The 23,118-nt window shown below is 38.0% G+C and overlaps 1 protein-coding gene across 1 annotated transcript in view; it reads right to left on the bottom strand.

Annotated features, from left to right (window-relative positions):
• Positions 1-23,118, bottom strand: part of ASXL3 (ASXL transcriptional regulator 3) — a 105,503-nt gene that overhangs the window by 73,792 nt on the left and 8,593 nt on the right. Inside the window, exons 3-5 of the mRNA XM_022586923.2 lie at positions 15,121-15,242; positions 6,399-6,516; positions 5,328-5,447 (exon numbers count right to left, since the gene is read on the bottom strand). Coding sequence (XP_022442631.2) covers positions 5,328-5,447; positions 6,399-6,516; positions 15,121-15,242 — 360 coding nt within the window. The remainder of the gene's footprint in view (positions 1-5,327; positions 5,448-6,398; positions 6,517-15,120; positions 15,243-23,118) is intronic.

Raw genomic sequence — 23,118 nt, 5'->3', positions numbered from 1 at the left:
AAAATAGGTATAAATCTAGTGAGAGACGGCATAAACAAACATGAATAGGAATGAAAGGTAGGCACATAATTTGAGATACAGTATAGATATACAAGGCAAATAAAATTATAATTAAAATTTGATTTTAAATAGTAAAATATGCATAAAAATCATACTACTGTGACTTTAGCCAATATCTTTGGAGACATAAAGTATTTCAAGTTTGCAAATTTTCAAATTATATTAAAAATAGCAAACCTCAATAAATTTGTGAAAACTTTTGTAAACTAAATAGACAACCCCTCCTTCCCCACATACATGCACAGCACACATTACAAAGAGCTCTAAAGACGAATTTTACCAATACATCAAGGAACTCTCCCACCACTTATTTTATACTTATTCCAGTGAATACGTAAAGAAAGCTCTTCAGTTCACTTTATGAAGTTAATATAACTTTTATTCCAAAATAAGGACGAACAAAGACAATATGAGAGAAAATCTGCTTCGCCAATCTCACTTATAAACACAAAAAGTACAAAAATTTTATCTATTTTTTTTGCCCGACAAACTCCTAACATTTGTTAGGAATGAAGTCAAGGTGACAGGTATATAGATGTATGTTTTATTAGCATCTGTATTTTTCTATATGCTTCAAGTATTTCACAGGGAGATAAAATAGACTACAAGAAGAGAAGAATTAGGAAGAAGCTTATTTTCTCAGCAGAGAAGGCAAAGGCAACACCTAGAGACAGAAATGTTGAAAATACAGGAAAGGAATTTGCTTAATGCTTACGTATGGCCGAAATACTCTCCATATTAGGGAGTTGAGGTCATTTACCAAGGGTAACTTTGGGAAGGAGTATTGGGGAAATGAGAAAATCATAAAATTTTAGAAACATGTATTATGGACAATGTGAGAAGTAGAACTTATGCTGTTGGTTACTATTTGGTATGGTTCAAAATATTTAAGGGTATCAGGGGGAAAAAAAGACTATGTGCCTCTCTAAATGTTTTATGACAAAGTCAAAAGAAGATCTATTTCAAAGATGTCCATCTAAGCAAAATTATGTTTTATAATTTTGGAACAAAGACAGAGCAGATGAACTTACTGCTAAATTTGTTGCCACACAGGATGTTTAATTCCATTTTAATTATCCTTATATACTTACTCTTAATTGGCTTAAGAACAAGCTCATTATATCTGATTGTCTTATCTCATTAAAGCTGGTACCTCATCTCCCTACACTAAGCAGAGGAAGAAAAGAGGTAGTCATTTTAGTGTCTAATTCCTGGACACTAGAGAGTATAAAGTAGCTGAGGTCCGGAGAAGCAAAGAAGCAACAATTGCCTAATTGCGACAATAAGTGTCTGTGCTTTAGAAGATGACACTTTGTAGTCATAATAAAAATCATGGGAAAGTGTCTGATGAGGACCAGGGAAATTATTATTTTCACCAAAGGGAGTCGAAGAGCACCAATCTGAATAAAGGCTGCAGACTTTGGAGACCTTGCTGGCTTAAAGCCTCCTGTTTCCCGGAAGGGAAGCCACACAGTATTTGTGCATAAAATGTGCACACAAGATGCACTCACATACACTCACACAGAGGGAAAGAGCCCATGAAAGAGGCAGACCAAGGCCTTTGGTTGCAAGAGGAACGGCCCAAAGAAATACAGAAAGAGTTCAAAACGAGAGTTCTTCGTTGTCTCAAAGAAATTAGAGACGAATGGATTCTGAAAGAGCTCAGAGAAGAAAAATAGGCTTTCAAAGAGTAGAGTCTAAGGAAAAACAATTATCAGAGGGCAAAATCTAATCATCTACGACATAAATCCAAGTGCCCTTTACAAATGAAGAAATTGTGTAAACAGTCTACCGGGGAGCACTGAATCCATTACCATATAGTACCAGGGAGTTAGTGAACTATGGGGATTATGGTAAAAAAAAAAATAGATTATTAAATGTTAACAACCTTGATGTTTAAAAAATAATATAACAAAAACATGGAGTTAAGAGGGACTATAGGTATAATTATCTCTCTATCCTTTATAATATATTGTCCAAAGCTTGAGTAGTTAAAAAGATCATCACTCCTATTTCAGCTTTTCATACTTTTAGTATCTTTGGAGAGAACTTTTAGATATGAATATATCTCGTAGCGATGCTTAGCAATTTTGTTTTTGGTTTTACTTCCATTCTTTTTTATTATTCAGGCTAAACTTAATTTAGTACTTTTAATTAAAATGATACAATTCCATTTTTCTAAGATGACCCCTGACTATGGCTACACATTAGGAGATGTCAAATAGTATTTATAAAACACTGGGGGAAGTTATTTTTTGGATATATATTTTTTTTGCGGTACGCGGGCCTCTCATTGTTGTGGCCTCTCCCGTTGTGGAGCACAGGCTCCGGACGTGCAGGCTTAGCGGCCATGGCTCACAGGCCCAGCCGCTCCGCGGCATGTGGGATCTTCCCGGACCGGGGCACGAACCCGTGTCCCCTGCATCGGCAGGTGGACTCTCAACCACTGCGCCACCAGGGAAGCCTGGGGTAAGTTATTTTTGATGATAGTATTTAGGGTTACTCTTCAAATTTATTTTCCTGCATTAATTTATTTCAAAAGTATGTAACATTTTATGAAACCAGCAAAGTTGTAATTCTTCACTACAAAAAGATTAAACCAAATAAAATATATTGGAATGAATCCCAGAAGTTGAGCTCAGCAAGGACATTTATTAAAAACCCCTCAGAGATATCCATTAGAAGCTTGGATCTGTTTAGTAAGTAATTTTTAAACTCCTACTGTGTGATTGGGTAGGAAGAAGCATAATTAAAAACTGGTGTAAGTCAATGACCCCTAATTCAAGGAACTTACGTTTTAGTTTGATTCTAAAACGCTGCACAGAACAGAGAATCCTTTACTCTGTAAGATTCCTAAGGTCACAGGACATCAGAAACATTACTTTCTAGAAGGCACATGGGATTCTATCCGGAGATGGTCACCTTAAGGTCCTTTCTTTCCTTTTGCATGTTTTCACTTTCCATTGTATGGTGCTGGGCATATATTGGAGGCTTAGTAAGTACTACCAACTTCATTTGCACAAAATAAGCCATTGTACTCAGCTGCTTGTTGGGTTACTCAGTCAGTCAGCGATCCCTCCTAGTAATCACCTTCAGGTTACTTTTGACCTTAAATCCCACCTTCTTCCTCTGATTTTACAGGATCAGCCAGGAAATGTTTTAGTTGCTAGCTCTCCTTCTATGTGTAACTAGTGTACCTGCATCTTAACACCCATGGCAGGCTCATCATGTCATAGATGCTATGCTACTCCTCAGTGGTGCCCACAGGTCTACAACATAGGCTGGGTGATTACAGACATTCAGAACATATTCTGAAATAATGGTTTGGACTTTGGAGCTAGCTGTGCCTTGGCTTGTAATAGCTGTGTCATTACGGACAACCCTCTTAACCCTCTGGGCCTCCGTTTCCTCAGCTGTAAAATAAAAATAATTCAACTGTACATAATTGAAGTAAATGAGATAATATGTCAAAGTACCAAGACCACTGCATTAAATACGGGTAGTTTTCCATTTCTTCATTAAAGTAGCTTCATTATTTCTACTACTTAGTAGTCTAAAAAGAAAAAAGCAGGTTAAAAAGAACATGGTGTTCTCCTTTATCGCCTTTTAAATTTGCTAACAAATTAGCTGAAAACCCTTTACTGTATGATTGTTAACCTTTACTGTATGATTGTTAACATGTAAGATGTTAAGCGGCATGCAGGATTCCTAGGTTACAACAATTAGAACAAGAGATCCTGATTGAAGACCTGAGCACCTGACAGGATCCTGACAAGAGTACAAGGCTTGTTGAACCCCAGCCCTGAAGGCAGCTAAGTAAAGAAATGAAGAGGTCCCCATGCCTTGAATTTTCTTAAACCCATGATATGGCATTGACTTTCCTGACGTTGGTAGCAGACTGTTTTTAACTGAAGGTCACTGACTTTTAAATTACTTAGGGTAACATAACATGATATTTGGGGGGGGGTTCTTTTTTTAGTACATTCTTTACATATCACTCTCCCATTACAGTTTCCAGCTTCAGAAGCTACTCAAAGTACTTAATTTAGAAAACTCAAAAAGACTAGGAAAAAACATGTCAGTATATATGTAGGTGTTTATAAACTAACACATATGTTTTGGGCTAGACAATAACTATAAAATGATTTAGCCTTGGAAACAATGAAAAAGATAATTATGCTGTGTTTAAAGAATTTAAAACAAACATAAATTCTGCTTTCCCAAAGATCTCATACACAAGGCTATCTAAACCCCATTCAAAGACTTTACTGAAAATATGCTCCCAGAATTTAACAAAATCCTGGTATATAGTAGGCACTCAATAAATCTTTACTCAATAAATAAATAAATGGGTTAAAATCTTGCTTGAATTTTACAAACAGATAAACTCTGCAAATAAGAATTACCCTAAGTTGCCAAGAAAGTAAGTGGCAGAACCAATAATAAAGTTCAGGTCAATAAATCTGTACTTTCTACCCATCATTTTACAAAATGTTACAATGATCTAGGTCATTATCATTACCCTAACTCAGAGATGAAATAACTGAGAGAGAGGAATGAAGCCATTAGGTCCAGACATCCAACGAGGCAGGTTTGGTCTAGAATTTTAATGTTCAGCCTAGGATACGTTTATTTTCCTCTTTTTAGTTTCCATATTCCTTTTCCCCCAAAATGCTGCTATTGAGTTCCTGATGAAAAGTTATCAGGAAGGAAATCTTCAAAAGAAAACCTGGTACTGACTTGCAAGACCCAGTAACTGTCTGCCACACTTCTCGGCAACTGTACACTGTTTTTCAGACAAGCACTATTGAATATTTCAAACAGCATAAGATGAAAAGCAAGGCAGAGCAGTTTTACTGCAGCAGACCCCAATGACAGTGCGCTCTTCGGTTCAATGAACACTTTATAAAAGTTGCATTTTCCCCCCAATACAACGTATTCCGATAAAGTGAAACCCAGTTGCAGGAACAAAACACTGCATGTTAGACAGAATTATGACTTGGCAGATAATTACTTGAATACATAGATCATTTTAAACCTCTTATCTTTAGCCTCTGCTTCGTCCAATAGTATCATTCACAAATTTAGCAACATGCTTAAAATCATTCCATTGTAATATGTTGCGTTCTTTAGCACCCTTTTTGGTTTAGATAAATTGGGAAGATTTAAAAATATCCTTAACTGTTAAAGAAAAAAGTCCCCATAATTTCATTCAACAAGATTTAAATATCTAAAATGTGAAATGTTATAGTATATTGAACACTCACCTAAACCAGACTTTTTTAATCGTTTTAAGTGCTGACTCGTTTGTTTTCCAGTGGGGGATTTTTGCCCATGTTTCATTTCTTTATCTGAACTGTCTGCTTCACCGTTTTTAGATTCGGATCCTAAAAAAGGAAATAGTTATTATGTCATTATCTTCCTCTTGCTGTCCTTGAAAAGAAAAATCTCAAATTGTTCTACGAACCGTAGGTATTATCTCCTTTGCTAAGAGGTAATACACTACCTTTGGCCACAATCTGATTCCTCTACTGTATATAAAGAGAAAAGCCCAATAAATCAATCAAACAGAACAAAAAGCATGAACAGATGGCCTGATAGTGGAGTCAAAGACACGTTCACTGATCTGATAGCTTTTCAAAGAAGCACTCAGATCTTTTGTGAAAATACACGAAGAAGCTTCTGTGCCACTTGGAGACGATGCAAGACCGAGACAGAAAGATGAAGGATGAAGGGAGGCTTGGAGACAGGGAGAGATCATGCCTTTATTAATAACTTTATGTTGAAGCAGGAAGAGAAAACGCAAACATCACTCTATAATATACAGAATGGTACATAGCTGATAAAGTGACAGAGGTAAATTAGAAGAAACGGTCAGGGCTGCACTGAGGTGAGAAGAATGCTGCCAGAACACAAAAACGAATAAAGGATTCCTGATTTTGTAGCAGAGGATGGAAAAACAAATTCACACTCACGGAAGAACGGCTTTTGATGGCATTACACGTCAGCATGGGGTCCACCATTAAAGTTCAACATTCAAACAAAAGCCAAAGCAACAACAAAAAAATCCACCTAGCAGTGCTACACTTTTCTTGCATCTATTGACATTAGCAAATGAAGTCCTTTGATGATGAGCAAGCTTTTGTTTTGTTTTGTTTTTAAGAGTGAAATACCCTATTATCTTTGAATCACTGAAAGAGTCTAAGGTATAAAAAAATTAAATGAAACCTCAAGTGGAAATATTATTCAGTTCCAGAGAAAATTCATGACATCTCTCTTGGTGAGAAAGCCTCCTCCGGGAAGAAACTGGCCAAGCATACAATATTTTAGCTCTTTACCTGAAGGCGAATCCGACTGCTCATCAGACACCTTTAATGGTGTCAAAACAACACGAGGAACAGTCTTGTTTACCATCATTGAGACTCCATTTCTTCTTTTCTGCTGCTGCCTCAAAGCCTACAAAACATGATAATAAAATAGAACATAAAAATATAGTCAAAATGATTTCTCATAATTGAATTAAATGATCCACTTGCCCATCATTAGATAGAACCTCTTAAGAGACTTAAATTCCACAGAGTCACTCATTTGTCAGGACTCTTAAGCGTCACCTTCCTGTCATTTTCCCTCAAAAGCATAAAATCAGGCTTTGGCAAAGGGTATAAACCTGAGACCATTTTCGGTAGAATTCTGAAAATAAAGCAGCACGTAAAGGTTTGCTCTACCTGAGCAGTGTGGCTTGAGAGCCCATGGAATTTGAAACCATGACTCCCAAGGAAAAGAAATGTAAAATAAATGTTTCGAGACCAGGATAAAAATATATGTCTGCACTTCTCTTGCAGGTGCGTCCTCTCCAGTGGGCTGCTCAGTCAATCAAGTTAACACCGAGTGTCATCAGTATGTACAGCAGGTAAGGACTACAGTATTGATGCACTCACTCAGCCGCGGGGAGCGCTGCACAAAATCACTGAACATGGCAGGAATCATTTATTTCTGTGAAGGGAATCAGTCCTAATCTTGGAAACCTTGCAGCACTTGGCTTCTGTCTGCTTGACTTTGGACATTAACCTTCAGAACACGAACATGACGGCATTCTGGCAAATCCAGGGAAAAGAAGACCGATACGAGAATAAATTGCTCCAAATGGGAGTGCTTTGTGTTTCATAAATGAGTCAACCATGGTGATGATAATGTACTGAAAAGACACTGGAAAGTTTTGAAATACAGCTTATCTAGCTGATCGCTTTACGCAGAGAAAATTACCTGTAATAAAAAGGGTCTTAAGCAGACACAATTCAAGAGAGGATAAATTCACGGTTCCAGGAATACTAAAACTCCTCAAAAGGTTAAAAGGCTGACCACAGACAGTCTCCAACCTTTCAATTCCTGGTTTCTGTGTAATTTCTACCAATTTTATAACATTTCAGTTACTTGACTAATGTCCTTTGACCAATAGTTGTCACAGTCTCTTGAAATACTGCATCGACTGTATATCCCCTTGCTGACAGAAACAATACCATTTTATTTGCAAAGGGTTTTACCTGAATGTCCAACTCGTAGACCATAAGATTTAGCCGTCAAATAACTGCCGATGTGAAAAATTAAATATCACTTAAATGAGAAAAGACATATTCAGATGAGATTTAAAACCACGTGGGAACGTGAATGGCTTGGGAAATCGCTTACAAATGATACTGTTGCTAATAATAACAGGATACATCTTCCCTTCAACTCTTACATTTATTGACCTTTTATAAAGTACTAGGCACTGTGGACGGACAGGAGATACAAAAATGAATAAGAGGCCATCCTCCTCACCTTTAGCTTGCTGGCAATAATATTCTGAATGAGAGCATGTGTGCTATAAAATATTTATGACATTTACTCTTTCATTAAGGTGTGTACATAATTGCATAAATCTCTCTAGCCTTGTGTGAGAACTCCGAGCACTTTGTAGACATTAACCTATCAATCCAATGATAAAACAGAATGAGGCGGGCTTCCCTGGTGGCGCAGTGGTTGAGAGTCTGCCTGCCGATGCAGGGGACACGGGTTCGTGCCCTGGTCCGGGAAGATCCCACATGCCGCGGAGCGGCTGGGCCCGTGAGCCATGGCCGCTGAGCCTGCGCGTCCGGAGCCTGTGCTCCGCAACGGGAGAGGCCACAACAGTGAGAGGTCCACGTACCGCAAAAAAATTTAAAAAATTAAAAAAAAAAAAAACAGAATGAGGCAACGCAGTACCTGAAATTACAATTAGGCCCATATTTACCCACGATGTAGGACATCACAAAACAAAACCTGTATAAAGAGCGATTCGTTTTTAGGAGTCTTCACATCACAGATTTCAAACTTTTCCCTTGGCAATCCAAATAGGCATTTGAAAAATACTCATTTTATGGCATGGTGGGGAGGTGTATTTTGGAAAATGTTGATTAAGAAAAAAAGAGATGATATAACAAGAGGCTTAGAAGCTGGAATCATAAAGTCAAAGATGACATGTCTTTTCACAGCGTTTGTAGTAAATAATTATTAAAGTAACAAAAATTTTGTCCTCAGTTTTTAGAGCGGAGAAGACTCTATTATAGAAAAATTAGCAGTTGGACAGAAATAAACCATGATATACATAATGTAATAAGAAGAAAAGCCCAAGGCTATCCTGAATTTTAAACAGCCAAGCTGGAGCCAAGGTAGGGATAAGGAATGCTAGTCAATATTGAGCCCATTTCTATGGTCTCAATGATTTTTTACTGAATATGTATTTCCTGCTCAGAAATTTGAACAATATTTCTTGGTACAACATTTTCTTAAATACTGAAATGCAACACTATGTGCCTGTAAGTGATAAAAACAACTATGCCTATCATTTAAATGATTGTTTTAAGTGTATTAAAAATACACACTTTTTTTTTTTTTTTTTGCTTTACCTCTGAAAAACAAGCATTATTCTTTATCCCAAATAACATTTCTAGGGTCAAAGAAGCAAAACTTGGGAAGCCTTTTTTTTACTATGACGCCAGTCACAGTAGTAAAGCCCGCAGGCTAGTAAACAAACTCAGGAGTATCAGAGTTCAGCTATGAGAAGGGGCAACTTGATAGCATTTACTAGATCCGTAGCCATTTTAGGCTACCTTGGGGATTCCAATTCACTTTCTAGAAAGCAGGATTTATTTGACTGTGGACCCTGGGGATACCCTCCAAGCAGATCAGAATGTGGATGGAGGGGAAAGAAACCAATGTTGACTCAACTGAGATGTCTGGGACAGTTTGGGCTGGCTCCAAACAAGAGAACTCTAGCACCTGTTACATCCACAAGGCAGGTAGTAGTATAGTGATTCCCAGTTCCTCACTCCAGGGCGTGGCTTCTGCAAATAAAGAGGCTAGCTGCTCTTGGTCTGCGTGTTTGTTTGCTTTGGTTAGATACCTATATTTCTGCAGCTACGTGCCCATGGGCCACTCACACATGCTGCGTGTCTCCTCCTCCCAATCCCTTGAAGCATGTGCAATTATTTTTGGACCACACTAGCTGGGCTAAGACCACGACAAGGGGGAGGCTGAGGACTGGGATGCCTATACTCCATTGGAGGTGGTAGTAATGACTCAGGAGAAGCAATACAACTGGATTTGTAGGTGAGTTGTCCTGTTTTCAACAATGTGTCAGACAAAACAAAGAGGTCTCTGAGCCAAATTCAGCCTGAGGGCATCAATTTTGGATACCTGCTAAACACCTTTCCCAAAGTCCCTCACCCCCCCCCCCCAAAAATGAGTCTGACCACTGCCCAAGAGAGGTATTAAAAGCTCCCTCTTCTACTGGGCTGACTTGCAGCAGAACAGGGGCTGATGCAGAGTTGTCTTAACGACTGTGAGGTATGTATGAGGCTGTAGAATCAGAGAACTAACTAGCTGAGTAATGCTGAGTAAATTACTTGGGTAAACGTCTCTGTAAAACAGAGACAGCAATGTTGGTAAGGCTTTTTAAATAGGAACTCCACAGAGCTATGTTTCATATAGGTTTTGGGGGGATGGTCGATGGCCACCTGGCCTCCTCTCAGTAAGTCCTTTGAGGCTGTGTCTAGCACCCGGCTTCACAACAGGGTACTCCTGTATCCCATTATCCTTAACTCTGAGCTGTAGCTAAAATTCCAAGAGAACAAGAAAACTTCCTATTTTATGCTACAAATATAACAGAGGTTAAATGCAATTTACCTTGTAATTATCTAAGTTTGGGTATCCCAGCCTGGAAAATATACATCCATGTAATAGCTTAAGAAAATACAATTAGGATGACCACTTTTGATGGTCATGGAAGATTTGCTCTGCACAAAGATACCCTGAAAGGGGAGATTTATTTGTTGTTGTGACAACTTGGGGATGGGATGCCTTTCTCTATTCCACACCAAAGGTTTTAATTAGCTAGTGGTGGCCCTGTTGATCAATCTATAGCATGGTTTTATTTTGACACTAATATTATACAATAAGTCTTACTATATTAGTCTAGATTCATTTTAGGAAGATGATATCAATGAAGTATCTCCAACTACTCAACCCTTAGGTATACAATGGAACGCTAACAGAATATCTTATCGAACAACTTTAAATCCTAATTTCAATTCTAGAAAGAAGCAATACCGAAACCGAAATAAACAAGCAGATGGCAAGTGTAATTGCAGTCTACTAAAAGGCCTGTCTTTCAAGCTGCCCGGACATGTAATGTCCTCATGCCCAAACTACACAGAGTACATTGGACTTGCCAAGTTTAGTACTTCCAGGTATCATTCAATATGAAAGAAATTTATAGGCTTACACTTGGAAATAAACTTACTTATTTAAGGAAACCAACATAACAGAGCTAAACCAGTCTAGGAAAGTAAAGATCATATCACACAATTACAAGTCTGGCTTCGAGTGAAAATCAAAAGATGCTGAGTGAGCATGCTTTCCTCTAGAGAGGTATCACAACATTCTCTTGTAAAAAGAGACAGAAAACCTTTAGATAAACATTTTATTTTTTAAACAGAAAGCTTGGGATAACTCTAAAAACCTGGAAGAATTCTCATTTCCACCCCAATGAAAAATAAAGTAAAATCTAAAGCCAGAGGCCTTCATGTTAACTTGGAATTTGCATAAACAAGTAATACCTTCTTTGTTTTCATAGAGAAAGAATACCAACAATGTAACTTAAGAATGCACTGGATGCAGTAAGCCCTTGACTGAGAAGTCGGAAAATAGCACATGCCGTGAATGCTAAAATAATGAGAAATACACACATATGAAACAGCTGGCTGTGTCAGGCACCAACAATGTGCATTGTTGCTAGAATGCTAAATGTCAACACCCACATCCAGAAACTGCTATCATGCAACATAACCTTTGGAATTTCACAGTACTGGTCAAACATATAAAGCGAAAGCAAAATACCAGGAATATGTCTGTTTTGCGATACGAGGAAGGAAAAGGATCTCCAACTTTATGAATAAACTCTCCCACCCTAAATAAATAATGCAGGAAGTCAAAGAAACCAACAGGAACAACACAGAAAGGTTCTGTTCTCCATCATGTTACCTCCCATCATAACAGACCTCAACCCATCCTTTTTTTAACCTTGTATTTGATTCTGCTGTTTAGAAACTTCCCAAATTTAATCTTTCTTAATTATGCTTCCTTGAAATTCAAACTCTAATCATTTCACACCTTTTAGGATTATTAAAGCTAAAATACCAAGGCAGAAAGAAGACAGGGAACAAGGTCATAATCAGCAATCTGTTATTCTCCAGAGGCTTCTGAATATGCTTATCATGAAGATTCTATTCAGAAACATAACTGCTGAAATAACAACACGCTATTCATGCAATTACACCCAACATATGATATTAACTAATGTTGTGATGATTGGAAAGTTAAAAGGACCCAAATATTAGGGGCAATGAAAGTACTCTGCATCAATAGCCAAGGGGCATTATCGCCTCCGTATTGTCCAGCCTGTAGCTACACTGCAGTCAACAGCAGTGCAAAGTTAAAGCGCCCACTCTCTGCAGCATCATGCTTTGGGTGGGGGTGAGGGCTTCAGGGCTGGGAAATTATGTCTGGCTTATTTTGCATGAGGTTTGTTTTCAATTATTTTTCTTCACTATACTTATGCATATAAAGCTACTGGGTTTTGTTTTTGGTTTTTTTTCACCTACTTCTTTCTAAGAATCTACGCTGGACAAGCTATAGTTGAACTACTAAGACCCCACTGACTCAGAATACACTTCTAGTAAAATGGTAAAAGCTAACACATCCAAGTACCTCCCTTTAATACGTGCCGATACTGAACACATTGTTCCCTGTGTCAGGAAATAATATTCTTAATGACTATGTTTCCCTTGCATTATACTAATACTCAAGAATGTAGATTTCCTTGGATCATGTCAAAAATCCACCTATCCCATTATACAGCATATGCTAAAAGGAACTAGCTAAGAAGGCAGGACCTGAAACTGTGACTCTGAGTTCAAATGTCATCTCCAAGATTTACTCACTGGACAATCTTGTGTAAGTTCCTCTGGGCGGTAGCTTCCTCATTTGAAAAATATTTTAAAGGATTATTTTAAAGGATTTGTATGAGGATTAAACGGCATAGGGCCTGATAATGAAGAGAATAATGTCTAGAATTTATAAAAATAAATGACAGCTAATGTAATTATTATTAGGTTATTTGGCTGGCCCTACATTGGTGAGATTATGATTTGTGCCTGTATGTGTACACACAAAACATATTCGCAACCATGGAAAATATATATATATATATATATATATATATATATATATGGATATATAATGGCACATACACTTACAAAGAATTCTACATGGTCACAGCCATTCAACTATCAAAAAGAAAGCTGCAGATTTGCTGAGGCTGCTACAATTTAAAATGCCGCATGTTCAGTCAATTTTTGAAATGCTGTCTTAAGAAACTCAGCAATTACAGGGAATCTGGGCAAAATTCTGCAAGAACAGCTTTTCTTCTAAATGTATTTCCAGTATGAATTTCATTATTAATCAAACATTAGCATATCTGCTATATATTGTGCCATACTGTATGGGTAACTAATTTGTTACTTGGTTATACAACAAGAAGTTTTAAGGCATTAATAAATAGCTCTTTGAGGACACTAAGAAGCTTCCAGGGTAGGTTTCTTAAAACAAGGCTTAGACCCTAATCAAGCAAGTGGCGCTTCCCACGAACATGTGCTCTACAACAAAACAAAATAAACAAACAAAAATACCCACTAACCCAAAGCTGTGTAATGTTTTAGTAACTGTAAAAAAAAAAAAAAAGTTCAAAGGATATGAAACCAAAATGAAGAAAGTAAAAAATAATGAGACATGGCAATACAGAGATGTGAATGTTAGTCTTTACACTCACACGGAGGAAGATTTCACAGTGTATACACATTTTCTAAATCACTGCTTTTCAGAAGTATGAGTTTCATTTATGATTGCATCTATGTTTCTTAAATGCTCCAGTTACCAGTATCCAGTTTTGTATCTTTCGTTCCATCCTGGTTAGTGTTTTAGTACCTGCATCCTATTTGCCACCTGAATCAGCCTTTTTCCAGGCTTCTCTACCATCATACATTCTTTATTTCACCAATTAAAAAGGGATCTCAACACTGAATTCAATTTTGTTCTTTGGCATCTATAACATTTCTCAAGAGCAATGATACAAATGGCACGCTCAGTAAAGAGTATTTGACCTCTGTAGGATGAAACACTGTTACTACCCTAAATATAATACCAATGAAAGGAAATACTGCAATTTCAGTAGTTAACACAGAATTTACAAGTAACAGAATTCACTACAAAAATGTTAAGTTTCTTTCCTAAGTTTCCTTGTTTGTAATAGAGGAGTAGGTGGAGACATTCTAAGTCTAGGGGATTGGATGTGAATATTAAGTAGCTTTACAGGCTGGTGGGACTTTAAAGACATTTTAAACTTTATTTAAAAACATGGCTTCTCCTTCTTGCTATAAATATATCACTTAGAATGACACCTCTATTCCTAGACTTGGTAAGGGTCAGCAAGGAGTGAAGTGGAGGTGGCTGTCTCAGAAGGATGAAAATAAAAAATGAGGAAAGCAGTTAAACAAGGGAAAACCATGAATTCAGGACTAAATATGTAAGGTTTATATTTATTGACCTTATCACTATTACAATCATGCAATGTTCCCGTCTAACCATAGCATCTCTTTCATTTCTTCTGGGCACATTCAGCATTTCTGGGGTGGGTAGCAGAAGCTAACATTTATTGAGTGATTATTATGGACCACTCACTCTACCACATGCTTTCAGTGTATCACCTCACTTAATTCTTGGATCATTCCCATGTGAAGGGTACTTTTATTTTCTACATCTTCTAGAGAAGGAGTTTAAGATTCAGAGGAGAGAAGTGGCTTACCCAGAGTCACACAGTAGCAAGGGTTGTAAGCAGCTTATGTCTGAGCCCAGAGCCCAACATTATAACCACACTTCCCAGCACCGTCTCTGGACAAGGACACACAACTCAAGACTGCTTACGTAACGTTGGGATGATACTGCAAAGCTGACCTCTATTCAGCACCAAACGCACTAATGGAGAGCCTACATACAAGCAAGGCACGATTGCTATTTTTCTTATTTATAACAATGCATTTCAGTAGTAAGAAAGACATTACATTTATTTTGACGTCGACTATCAGATAAACACAAGATCATAAACGGAGACATTATTTTTAAAATATGCAACGCATGTATGAACCCAATATACTTGCTATAAAACACACACACACAAAATCTTAGTTCTATATGATTCCAAATACATTTTCCCTCTTCTATTTTACATCAAAGGTCTCAGCCAAGCCTCTCCTAGTTTTTAGCATAGATTAAAATCAGCGTATTGAATATTAAGGGATTAGTTGAATCTAGGACATCTCTGTTGCTTTCAGGTTACTATGTTCTTATTTATTTTACTTTCTATGCATAACTTCCATTACCTTAAGTAGGCAGAACTGAGGGACAAAGAAGAAATGCCAGCAACCTTACCTGCTTGAGAGCCTTTTTGGTGTGTTGCTGAAAGGAAGACACTAACTTGCTCTGCACTGCTGTGTTAGGAAGGCTTGAATCTCGAGTGGAAGATGCCTCATCAATTACCTGCTTTGCACAAACTAGAAACAGAGAGATAATAATATTACTAATTTGAATTCCTTTTTTTATAGCCACTGTAATTACCTCACTTGGAGCTTTTCTCCAATTGAAAATGGATACGTAAAATAAGGCAAAATAGCACAGTAAAAAGAAGAGTATCTCGATTTAAAGGAAGGGATCATTTAATAATTGTGTGGCCACGGTTACAGTGAACTTCTCTAAGCCTCGGTTTCCTTACCCACTAATTGATGATAATTTCTATGTTTTGGGCTATTGTATAGACATAAAAAAGAACACAATACAATATCTGTCTCAAGAGTTGGGAGTCAGTAGGTACTTTCTGGAGCTGAGTAGGGAGGCTGGGCAATGCACAGCATTCTAAAGAAAGAATCTACATTGATGAAATTGTCTTCAATCTACCAACCTCAGAGGTACTATGATTCTTTTATTTAACAGCCCTCCTTCTATAGAATCTATGGTCTACTGGGGGGGGTGTATCCTCTTCTATGGGTCAAGGCAAACAGCACAGAGAAGGAGAAATGAAATCTGAGATGCTGGGTGTCAACTGAAGATAATTACTTTCAAGAAAATCATGTCCTCTGCAGATTACAATATAATCTGCTCATTTTTTTTTTTACCAGAGTCAAGCTTTCCAGGCACCTAGTCTATGCAAGTCAAGCCCACCGTCACTTTCTGCTCTATGACACCTGTGCTGGAGCTCCAACGCTTCTTTCTGGCCTCCACAGACATTCCGCCTGGGAGACCAGGTTTCACACTTTGGCAGCAGTGTAGATGCAGGCCTTTTCTGTGCACTTGATGGGAGGAGTTTATTTGGAAAATCAAAGTGAGGAAGCACTATGATTAGTGGCAGAATGAAGGCGTATGTCAAATACAGGAGGCAAGGGGAAGTTCGACAGAAGAAAATAGCTTGAGAACATATTGTAAAATCTCAAAATAAGACTTCTTAAGGGCACCAGGGTTTACGCTAATCCAAGAAAATTTTCCAAGGAACAGTAACTTGCGAGGATTCTGACCTGAGTTTTAAAGGAAGGTGGAGGAGTTAAAAATGATTCTAGTCAAAAATGGAGGCATATGCAATCCCACTACTGGGCATATACCCTGAGAAAACCATAATTCAAAAAGAGTCATGTACCACAATGTTCACTGCAGCACTATTTACAATAGCCAGGACATGGAAGCAACCTAAGTGTCCATCAACAGATGAATGGATAAAGAAGATGTGGCACATATATGCAATGGAATATTACTCAGCCATAAAAAGAAACGAAATTGAGTTATTTGTAGTGAGGTGGATGGACCTAGAGTCTGTCATACAGAGTGAAGTAAGTCAGAAAGAGAAAAACAATACAGTATGCTAATACATATGTATATATGGAATCTAAAAAAAAAATGGTTCTCATGAACCTAGGGGCAGGACAGGAATAAAGACGCAGACGTAGAGAATGGACTTGAGGACACAGGGATGGGGAAGGGTAAGCCGGGACAAAGTGAGAGAGTGACATGGACATATATACACTACCAAACGTAAAATAGATAGCTAGTGGGAAGCAGCTGCATAGCACAGGGAGATCAGCTCGGTGCTTTGTGACCACCTAGAGGACTGGGATAGGGAGGCGGGAAGGGAGACGCAAGAGGGAGGGGATACGGGGATATATGTATGAATATATCAGATTCACTTTGTCATACAGCAGAAACTAACACAACATTGTAAAGCAATTATACTCCAATAAAGATGCTAAAAAGAAAAAAGATCAATACACCTCCCACCAAATACTTTAGCCTCCATGTTACTAACTATAGTTCAATGCTTATTTAAAATATTTTATTTTGATATGAAACATAGATACAATAAAATGCACAAATCATAAGAGTTAAAAAAAAATGGAGGCATATGCACGTGTTAGTGTCGAGAGCACTGCTTTAGACAGACTCAAGCTCATGTTGCCTAGAAATGAACATGTGGTCCGTGAAAGAGCATACTTGGAAAAAAGAGTTAATCAAGTTTTGTTTTGATAACAGAAAGTAATCAGGAAGCCAAAATGGACACGTTTTGGAAGATAAAATAATTGTTAGTTATTAGTGCCAGGTGCTGGACATGTGATCTCATTTCATCCTCACAGCTTCCTTGCGAGATGGAAAAGTATCATCTCCACATTCAAGAGAGAAAACTAGAGCTCAGAAAGGGTCAATAACTTGCCCATGGTCACGCAGCCAGGTGAAACAGCAGAGCTGGGGTCCAAGGCCAGGTCCATAATCTTCCGCTTAGAATATTTGGCTTTCAAGGGCAAGAACTGATACAAAAAATTTAACGTCTAAAGAAGTTTAATTTACTTGCGTCATGGTGGAGGGCCTGAAACAGGAAGTTAATGAGGGTACAGGGAATAAGACGTTGAGCTCTGACAAGAAAAAACTGAGAGCAATTGGCCCAGGAAACACTAAGGTTGAAGCTGCCAAAGGATGTGCCCAGGGATACAGGGAGAGAAGTCCTTGAGTTTAAGACCAGGTAACTTTTTTCTATTCAACACAATATGACATTTTTCGCTTAAAACAGTCTAAATGTTCTGGTAAAGAAACACTTTATAACACTGATTGCATAAACTATGGCTTCTAGGCTTCTCTCCTTGGAGTCATCACTGATTTGTAACACTTTGCCAAAGCTTACTTATCAAGAAATAATCATCAGTTTATACTCTAAAGATAAATCTATTTTTGTATTCATTACACAGATGGCCCTTTCAACGTTCTGGAGTCGATACGAAGTGTGACAAACTGGGGACGTGAGAGGAAGGTGGCAGGCAGGATATACGATCCCAAATGAACAGACCCAAATGGATGGAATGGAAGCCCAGCCAGCAGTAAAGTGCGCATTAGCAAATACATTTCATTACTTTCACATTCTTAAATTAGTACTGCCACCTAGAAAAATACAAACTTAATGGTAGTTGAAAAGGATAACCAAATGCAGTACATGGGTTTCAGGAAATGTGTGGAAAACAGGAGAATGCTTCTGCTTACTGGACATAGAAACAAATTTACTAATTTTCTTAGGAAATGATTTTATTCATAAGTGTTTCAAAGGTAAACTGCAATGCAGCAGGATCGAAAAAACAACAAATACCGAATCAGCGTAGATGTAATCAAAGCTTTATGTCTTATATTTTGTGACTGCTACAATAAGCAGTATACAATCAGCTGTCACTTCCTGAGGATAACAGATATCTAAGTTACGACTTGCTCTGTTTGTTTCTGACCTAGGAAGCCACAGGGTATTGTGATACCTATTTCAGTATACGCTGAATGGTCGTTTAAATTCACTACTGCACTATGTTAATAGTGATTCACATATATTTACATACAGTGTTCCCAAAAGAGAGATTCTGTTCAGCTTTACCAGAATTTCAGCTGGAGGGCAGGACAATAAAACTGAAACAAGCATCAAGGAATACTGTGAAGTTTTTTCTTGAGGTGATTCAATTTCCTTTACCTCAACTCTGTTTTACTCTATCTTACATTCACACTCCAGCCTAGACCCAAGTGAAGCATCATGAGAATTCCTTTACTACAGAGTCATTTTCCTACCTGATGCCCGATTCCTCTTTCTGAAGTTGGTCCTATTTCTCTGGGTCAAACCACTTTCCCTAATTATTTATTTCTGATAAAATAATTATAGAACTTTTAAGAAAGTAAGTGTAATAGAAAATAAAATGTATGAATGTTCCTTTGGATCTAAAACTTATTTTAAAGGGAAAAAATTCAAGAATAAAAATGATTAGGACACAATAGAACGCATCTATAGGCCCCAAACAGTGTGCCTGTGTGTGTGTGTGTGTGTGTGTGTGTATGTGTGTGTGTGCACGCCCATTGACAATACAGACCCCAAACATGAGCATCTAAGTGACTTTATTCATTCTTCTGCCATGTATCTGATGCGGGCGGCTGATTCTCAAAACTGCCATAGTTTGAGAGGTAGTTGAACATATTCTTGCATATTCATATTCTGACAAAACACACAGTTTTCACTTTTACTTTATCCTTGTAGTTTTCTTAACAGATGTGATAAATAAATAATACAGGGCTTATTTTAAACAGTTGCCTGAATATTTATCTAAGGGGCTGAGTTTGGCCTCTAAAATATAAGCCAAAGAAAAATGAATGTTCGAGAAAGGACCAGGGGAAATCCCCTGTATGTGAAATTACAACAGGAGCCAGGAGAGTGAAGAATTAGGACAGATGTTTTATCCAATAAATATCTAACACTGACATGCAGCTTAGAAAGTGATATCTTCTTGGCATTCAGGACAGAATAGAAGCTTTTTTTCTTTTTTTTCCTAACTGTACACTGGCACCATCACAAAACGCATGCCAGGATTTTATACCTGGAAACCCCCACAAGACTGCCTGCCCTTTTCATAGCTGGACAAGCCGAAGACGAGAAAACATGTGCTAAAAGGTACAGAAATATTATTTCCGTCTACGTTTTGCTTGCCTGCCCAAACCAGGCAAGCCAAATGCATAGTTAAAAGCTAATCTGCTAGTTTTTAATTCAAACAGTTAATGGGATTTTCAGTAGCTGTTGCTCACCTACCTCTACTCTCATTCACCCTCAGATTCCCAAACCCCTCCTCCAAAATGTTCTACTTAGAAGGCTGGGACCAAAGGGAGACAGAGGATTACAGGTAACCATGGGACAGCCTAGAAGGCTAGAGAAACTGCTGACTGTGTTCCAACAAGACTGGATTTCAGCCTCTTTTCTTAGAGTCCCAAGTTGTCCCTCTCTCCCTTCTTTTTCATTCACCATTCAACTTGACAAAGTGACTGAACTGGAAAATATGGCTTAGAGGTCATATTTTTTAAGTTGAGTGCTAGAGAGGGTATGGGTGACATTCCCCCCAATCTAAGTACCAATCCACTGACAGGTATACAAGAGGGCTCTGACCTTTAGCCCAAGACACAAAGAAGGCAGAAAGCAGAACGCAATCTTGGCTCTGTCTTTATTTCTAGTTTCACATCTGCTTGCCTTCCCAACTGCCACCCTCTCTGATCCAGTCAGTCGAAACCTTGTGCCATTTCCTGAACATAGATACTTGCTGTATGTCTCACTCGCTCTGACCGTCCCTCTTCCACCTTTCTGCCTAGCAAACTCGACAGACCAAACTCAAACAGCTTCCCCAAAGCTTTCCTGACTAACCCAGTCTCCGAGGTAGACTTAATCCTCCCCACCCTTTCCTTGGAACTTAGTGTATGAATCCGTGACAGTCCCTGCAATGCTGGTGCTTGCGTCTGCCTTGCCACCCACAGGCCCAGCAACTCAGGGACTTACTTCTGTGCAAAGACAGGCACAGAGCCATTGGTCTATAAATGTTTATTAAACTAAACTGTCCAATTTGATTTTCATTAAATTTATCTAAAGTATCTGTTTCTGAAGTTAACTTTCAATTACCGTTTTTAACAAGAATTCATGAACGGCGAGGTCAGCAATGCATAGTTTTTTACTATGCAAAAGTATACATAAAAGATGAATTTTTAAAATTTGAAAACAGAAACTTCATTAAAATTTTAAAAATTATCCTACAGTCAATTAGGGAAAGTACGAAAAACCAAACTACAAAACACCCTACGCAAGTCAGTTAGGAAGTCGTATGACCTGCCACTAAACGTGGATACGTTTCCTTCTACCATCCTTACTCGCTGCCTTATTTTAAGAGGAACAGTCACAGTCTGGAGGTTTTGCATGGTGAAATAAGTATCATTTAAAAGTCACAATTAGAAATCACAATGTTTACTTGAAATGGCAGGAGCTGGGTGGGGGCAGAGCCACAAAAGCCCAGGATCTGGGCACAAGAGAGTCACTGCAACAAAGATATTAATCTTTATATGTCGATTAAACTACCCACTAAGTGACTGGCTATCTAAGGTAACCAGGGTTCAAAGGGCTAATGGAGGCAGGGAGAAGAGCATGCTTTGACCAACTTCACTGCTATCAGTTCTTCCTCTGACCACTTCCTTTCGATTTTCTGAACAATCAGACTAGATGCACTCAAATCAAAAAACAGTTTTCTATCAAAATGATCCTGACATACACTATAGGCTTAATAGAGTTATTATAAGTAAAACTGAAATCGAAGAGCACACAGTATATTAGGGATAATACCGCGGCACACTGTGAGAATTCAATCACATTTTAAAAGAGGGCTGGGTCTTAGAGGGGGCTTAATTGTTTATTTATTAATCATTCATTCAACTGTAAAACTTTTATTGAGCACCTTCATTCCAAGGACTGTATAAAATGCATGGGAAAACAGTGACTAAGACCTAAGACCTGACTTTGAGACCACAGGTTTCTTAAAAATACTTTTTTTCAAAAGACAATGGTATAGAGCTATTAATTCTGCCTGAGAAAAACCAAGTCTACGAAGACCTAGTGGTGACAACTAAAATTTGTTTTAAAAAATCAATAAGCAGGTAATTCAAAAGTATCCCCAGATTGGCAAATAATCAAAAAAGCTTATGTTTGTATTATAATACGTCTTATGTATCATACTTACATTTGAAATTGTACATATCAGATATTCTGGATAAACACAGCAACAAAATACATGCCCAAAACTGTTAAAGGTAACTTAACGACAACCAGACAAACCTATTTGACCCCAACTAAATATTTCCAGGACTCAATTTCTTTCAGAGAAAAGACAATTCCTTAATCCTTTTTGGATCCAGACTAAGGAGAACCACTTCCCTCAAAGCAGTCCTTATTCCAAGATAGGTTTAGGTAACTAGATTTAAACAATTTTCCTTACTGCATTAAAAGAAAACATTCAAAGGATATGAGAGGCAAGCAATTAAACGGAGAAATAATAGCAATAAAATCATGGAAACAGCAATTTTCCCTGAAGACTTTCAAGGCAGACAGTGTCTAAACGTTTTAAGTATTGATATTAGATAATATATCAACATTCTCTATGAATAAAATATATCTAATATAACTAAAAATATTACTATACTTTACAGCCTGCTTCACTAGGCCAATGAAGTCCTCTTCTTACTCAGAAGAGGTCTACAGAAAAGGGAGCAAAATAAACCAGGAGGAACAAAGAATCAGATGATAGTTATGCCAGCCATGTGCATCAGTAGGAACGTGCTCCGTAAGATGTAATCGTGCCGGACACCTTAAAGATTTGGGTGGCTGATATCACATTGCTACAAGTGATGCTCATCTGATATCCTGGAACTGGATGTATCACAATTTAATTGCAATGTCCACAAATGGTTCACAAACACTTTGGTTTGCATCGGACAGGACACTGAATCTCCACAGGTAACTAGGAGGAACTGAAGGTACAGGAATCCCTCTTAACAAGCACTCAATTTATCATCATGGCAATTTAGTTATACTAGTACCTCTGGATATCCATAAAAATATCCCTTTAAACTCAGACAAGAAAAGAGAAACTCAAACCAGAAATGAAAATATTTAATAGGAAAAGCATATCTGATAGGTACCAGCCTCTAACCACCTAATTGCTCCTACCAGAGAACCAACACAGATTCCTCTCAGAATTATGGAGAGTAATAACACAGTAAGCTGCTGTGAGGGGGGGGAAACATTAGAAGCTATTCTCTTATATCGCACGACACCTGTGATCTTCCACGCTGCAGCAAGCTCCTGAAACATCTACACAGAAATACAGGAACCCACCTAGAAAATGAGAAATAGAAAAAAAGCATGCAGGGAGAATATCATTAAAAGGTTGGTACAGGTCAAGGATAAGTGCTTCATTCACGGGCACTACTACTTCATTCTTCAACATATAAAAGAGAACTCCAGTGTACGGGAAAGGGAGTTAGATAAACACATGGTTAACTGTTTGAGAA

The sequence above is a fragment of the Delphinapterus leucas genome, chromosome 14 (assembly GCF_059928025.1).
Source record: "Delphinapterus leucas isolate spDelLeu-1000000601 "Yukka" chromosome 14, BTC_Dleu_Yukka2, whole genome shotgun sequence".
NCBI lineage: Eukaryota > Metazoa > Chordata > Mammalia > Artiodactyla > Monodontidae > Delphinapterus > Delphinapterus leucas.
The sequence above is the reverse complement of the archived record's forward strand: the minus strand, read 5'-3'. Positions and strand labels throughout refer to the sequence as shown.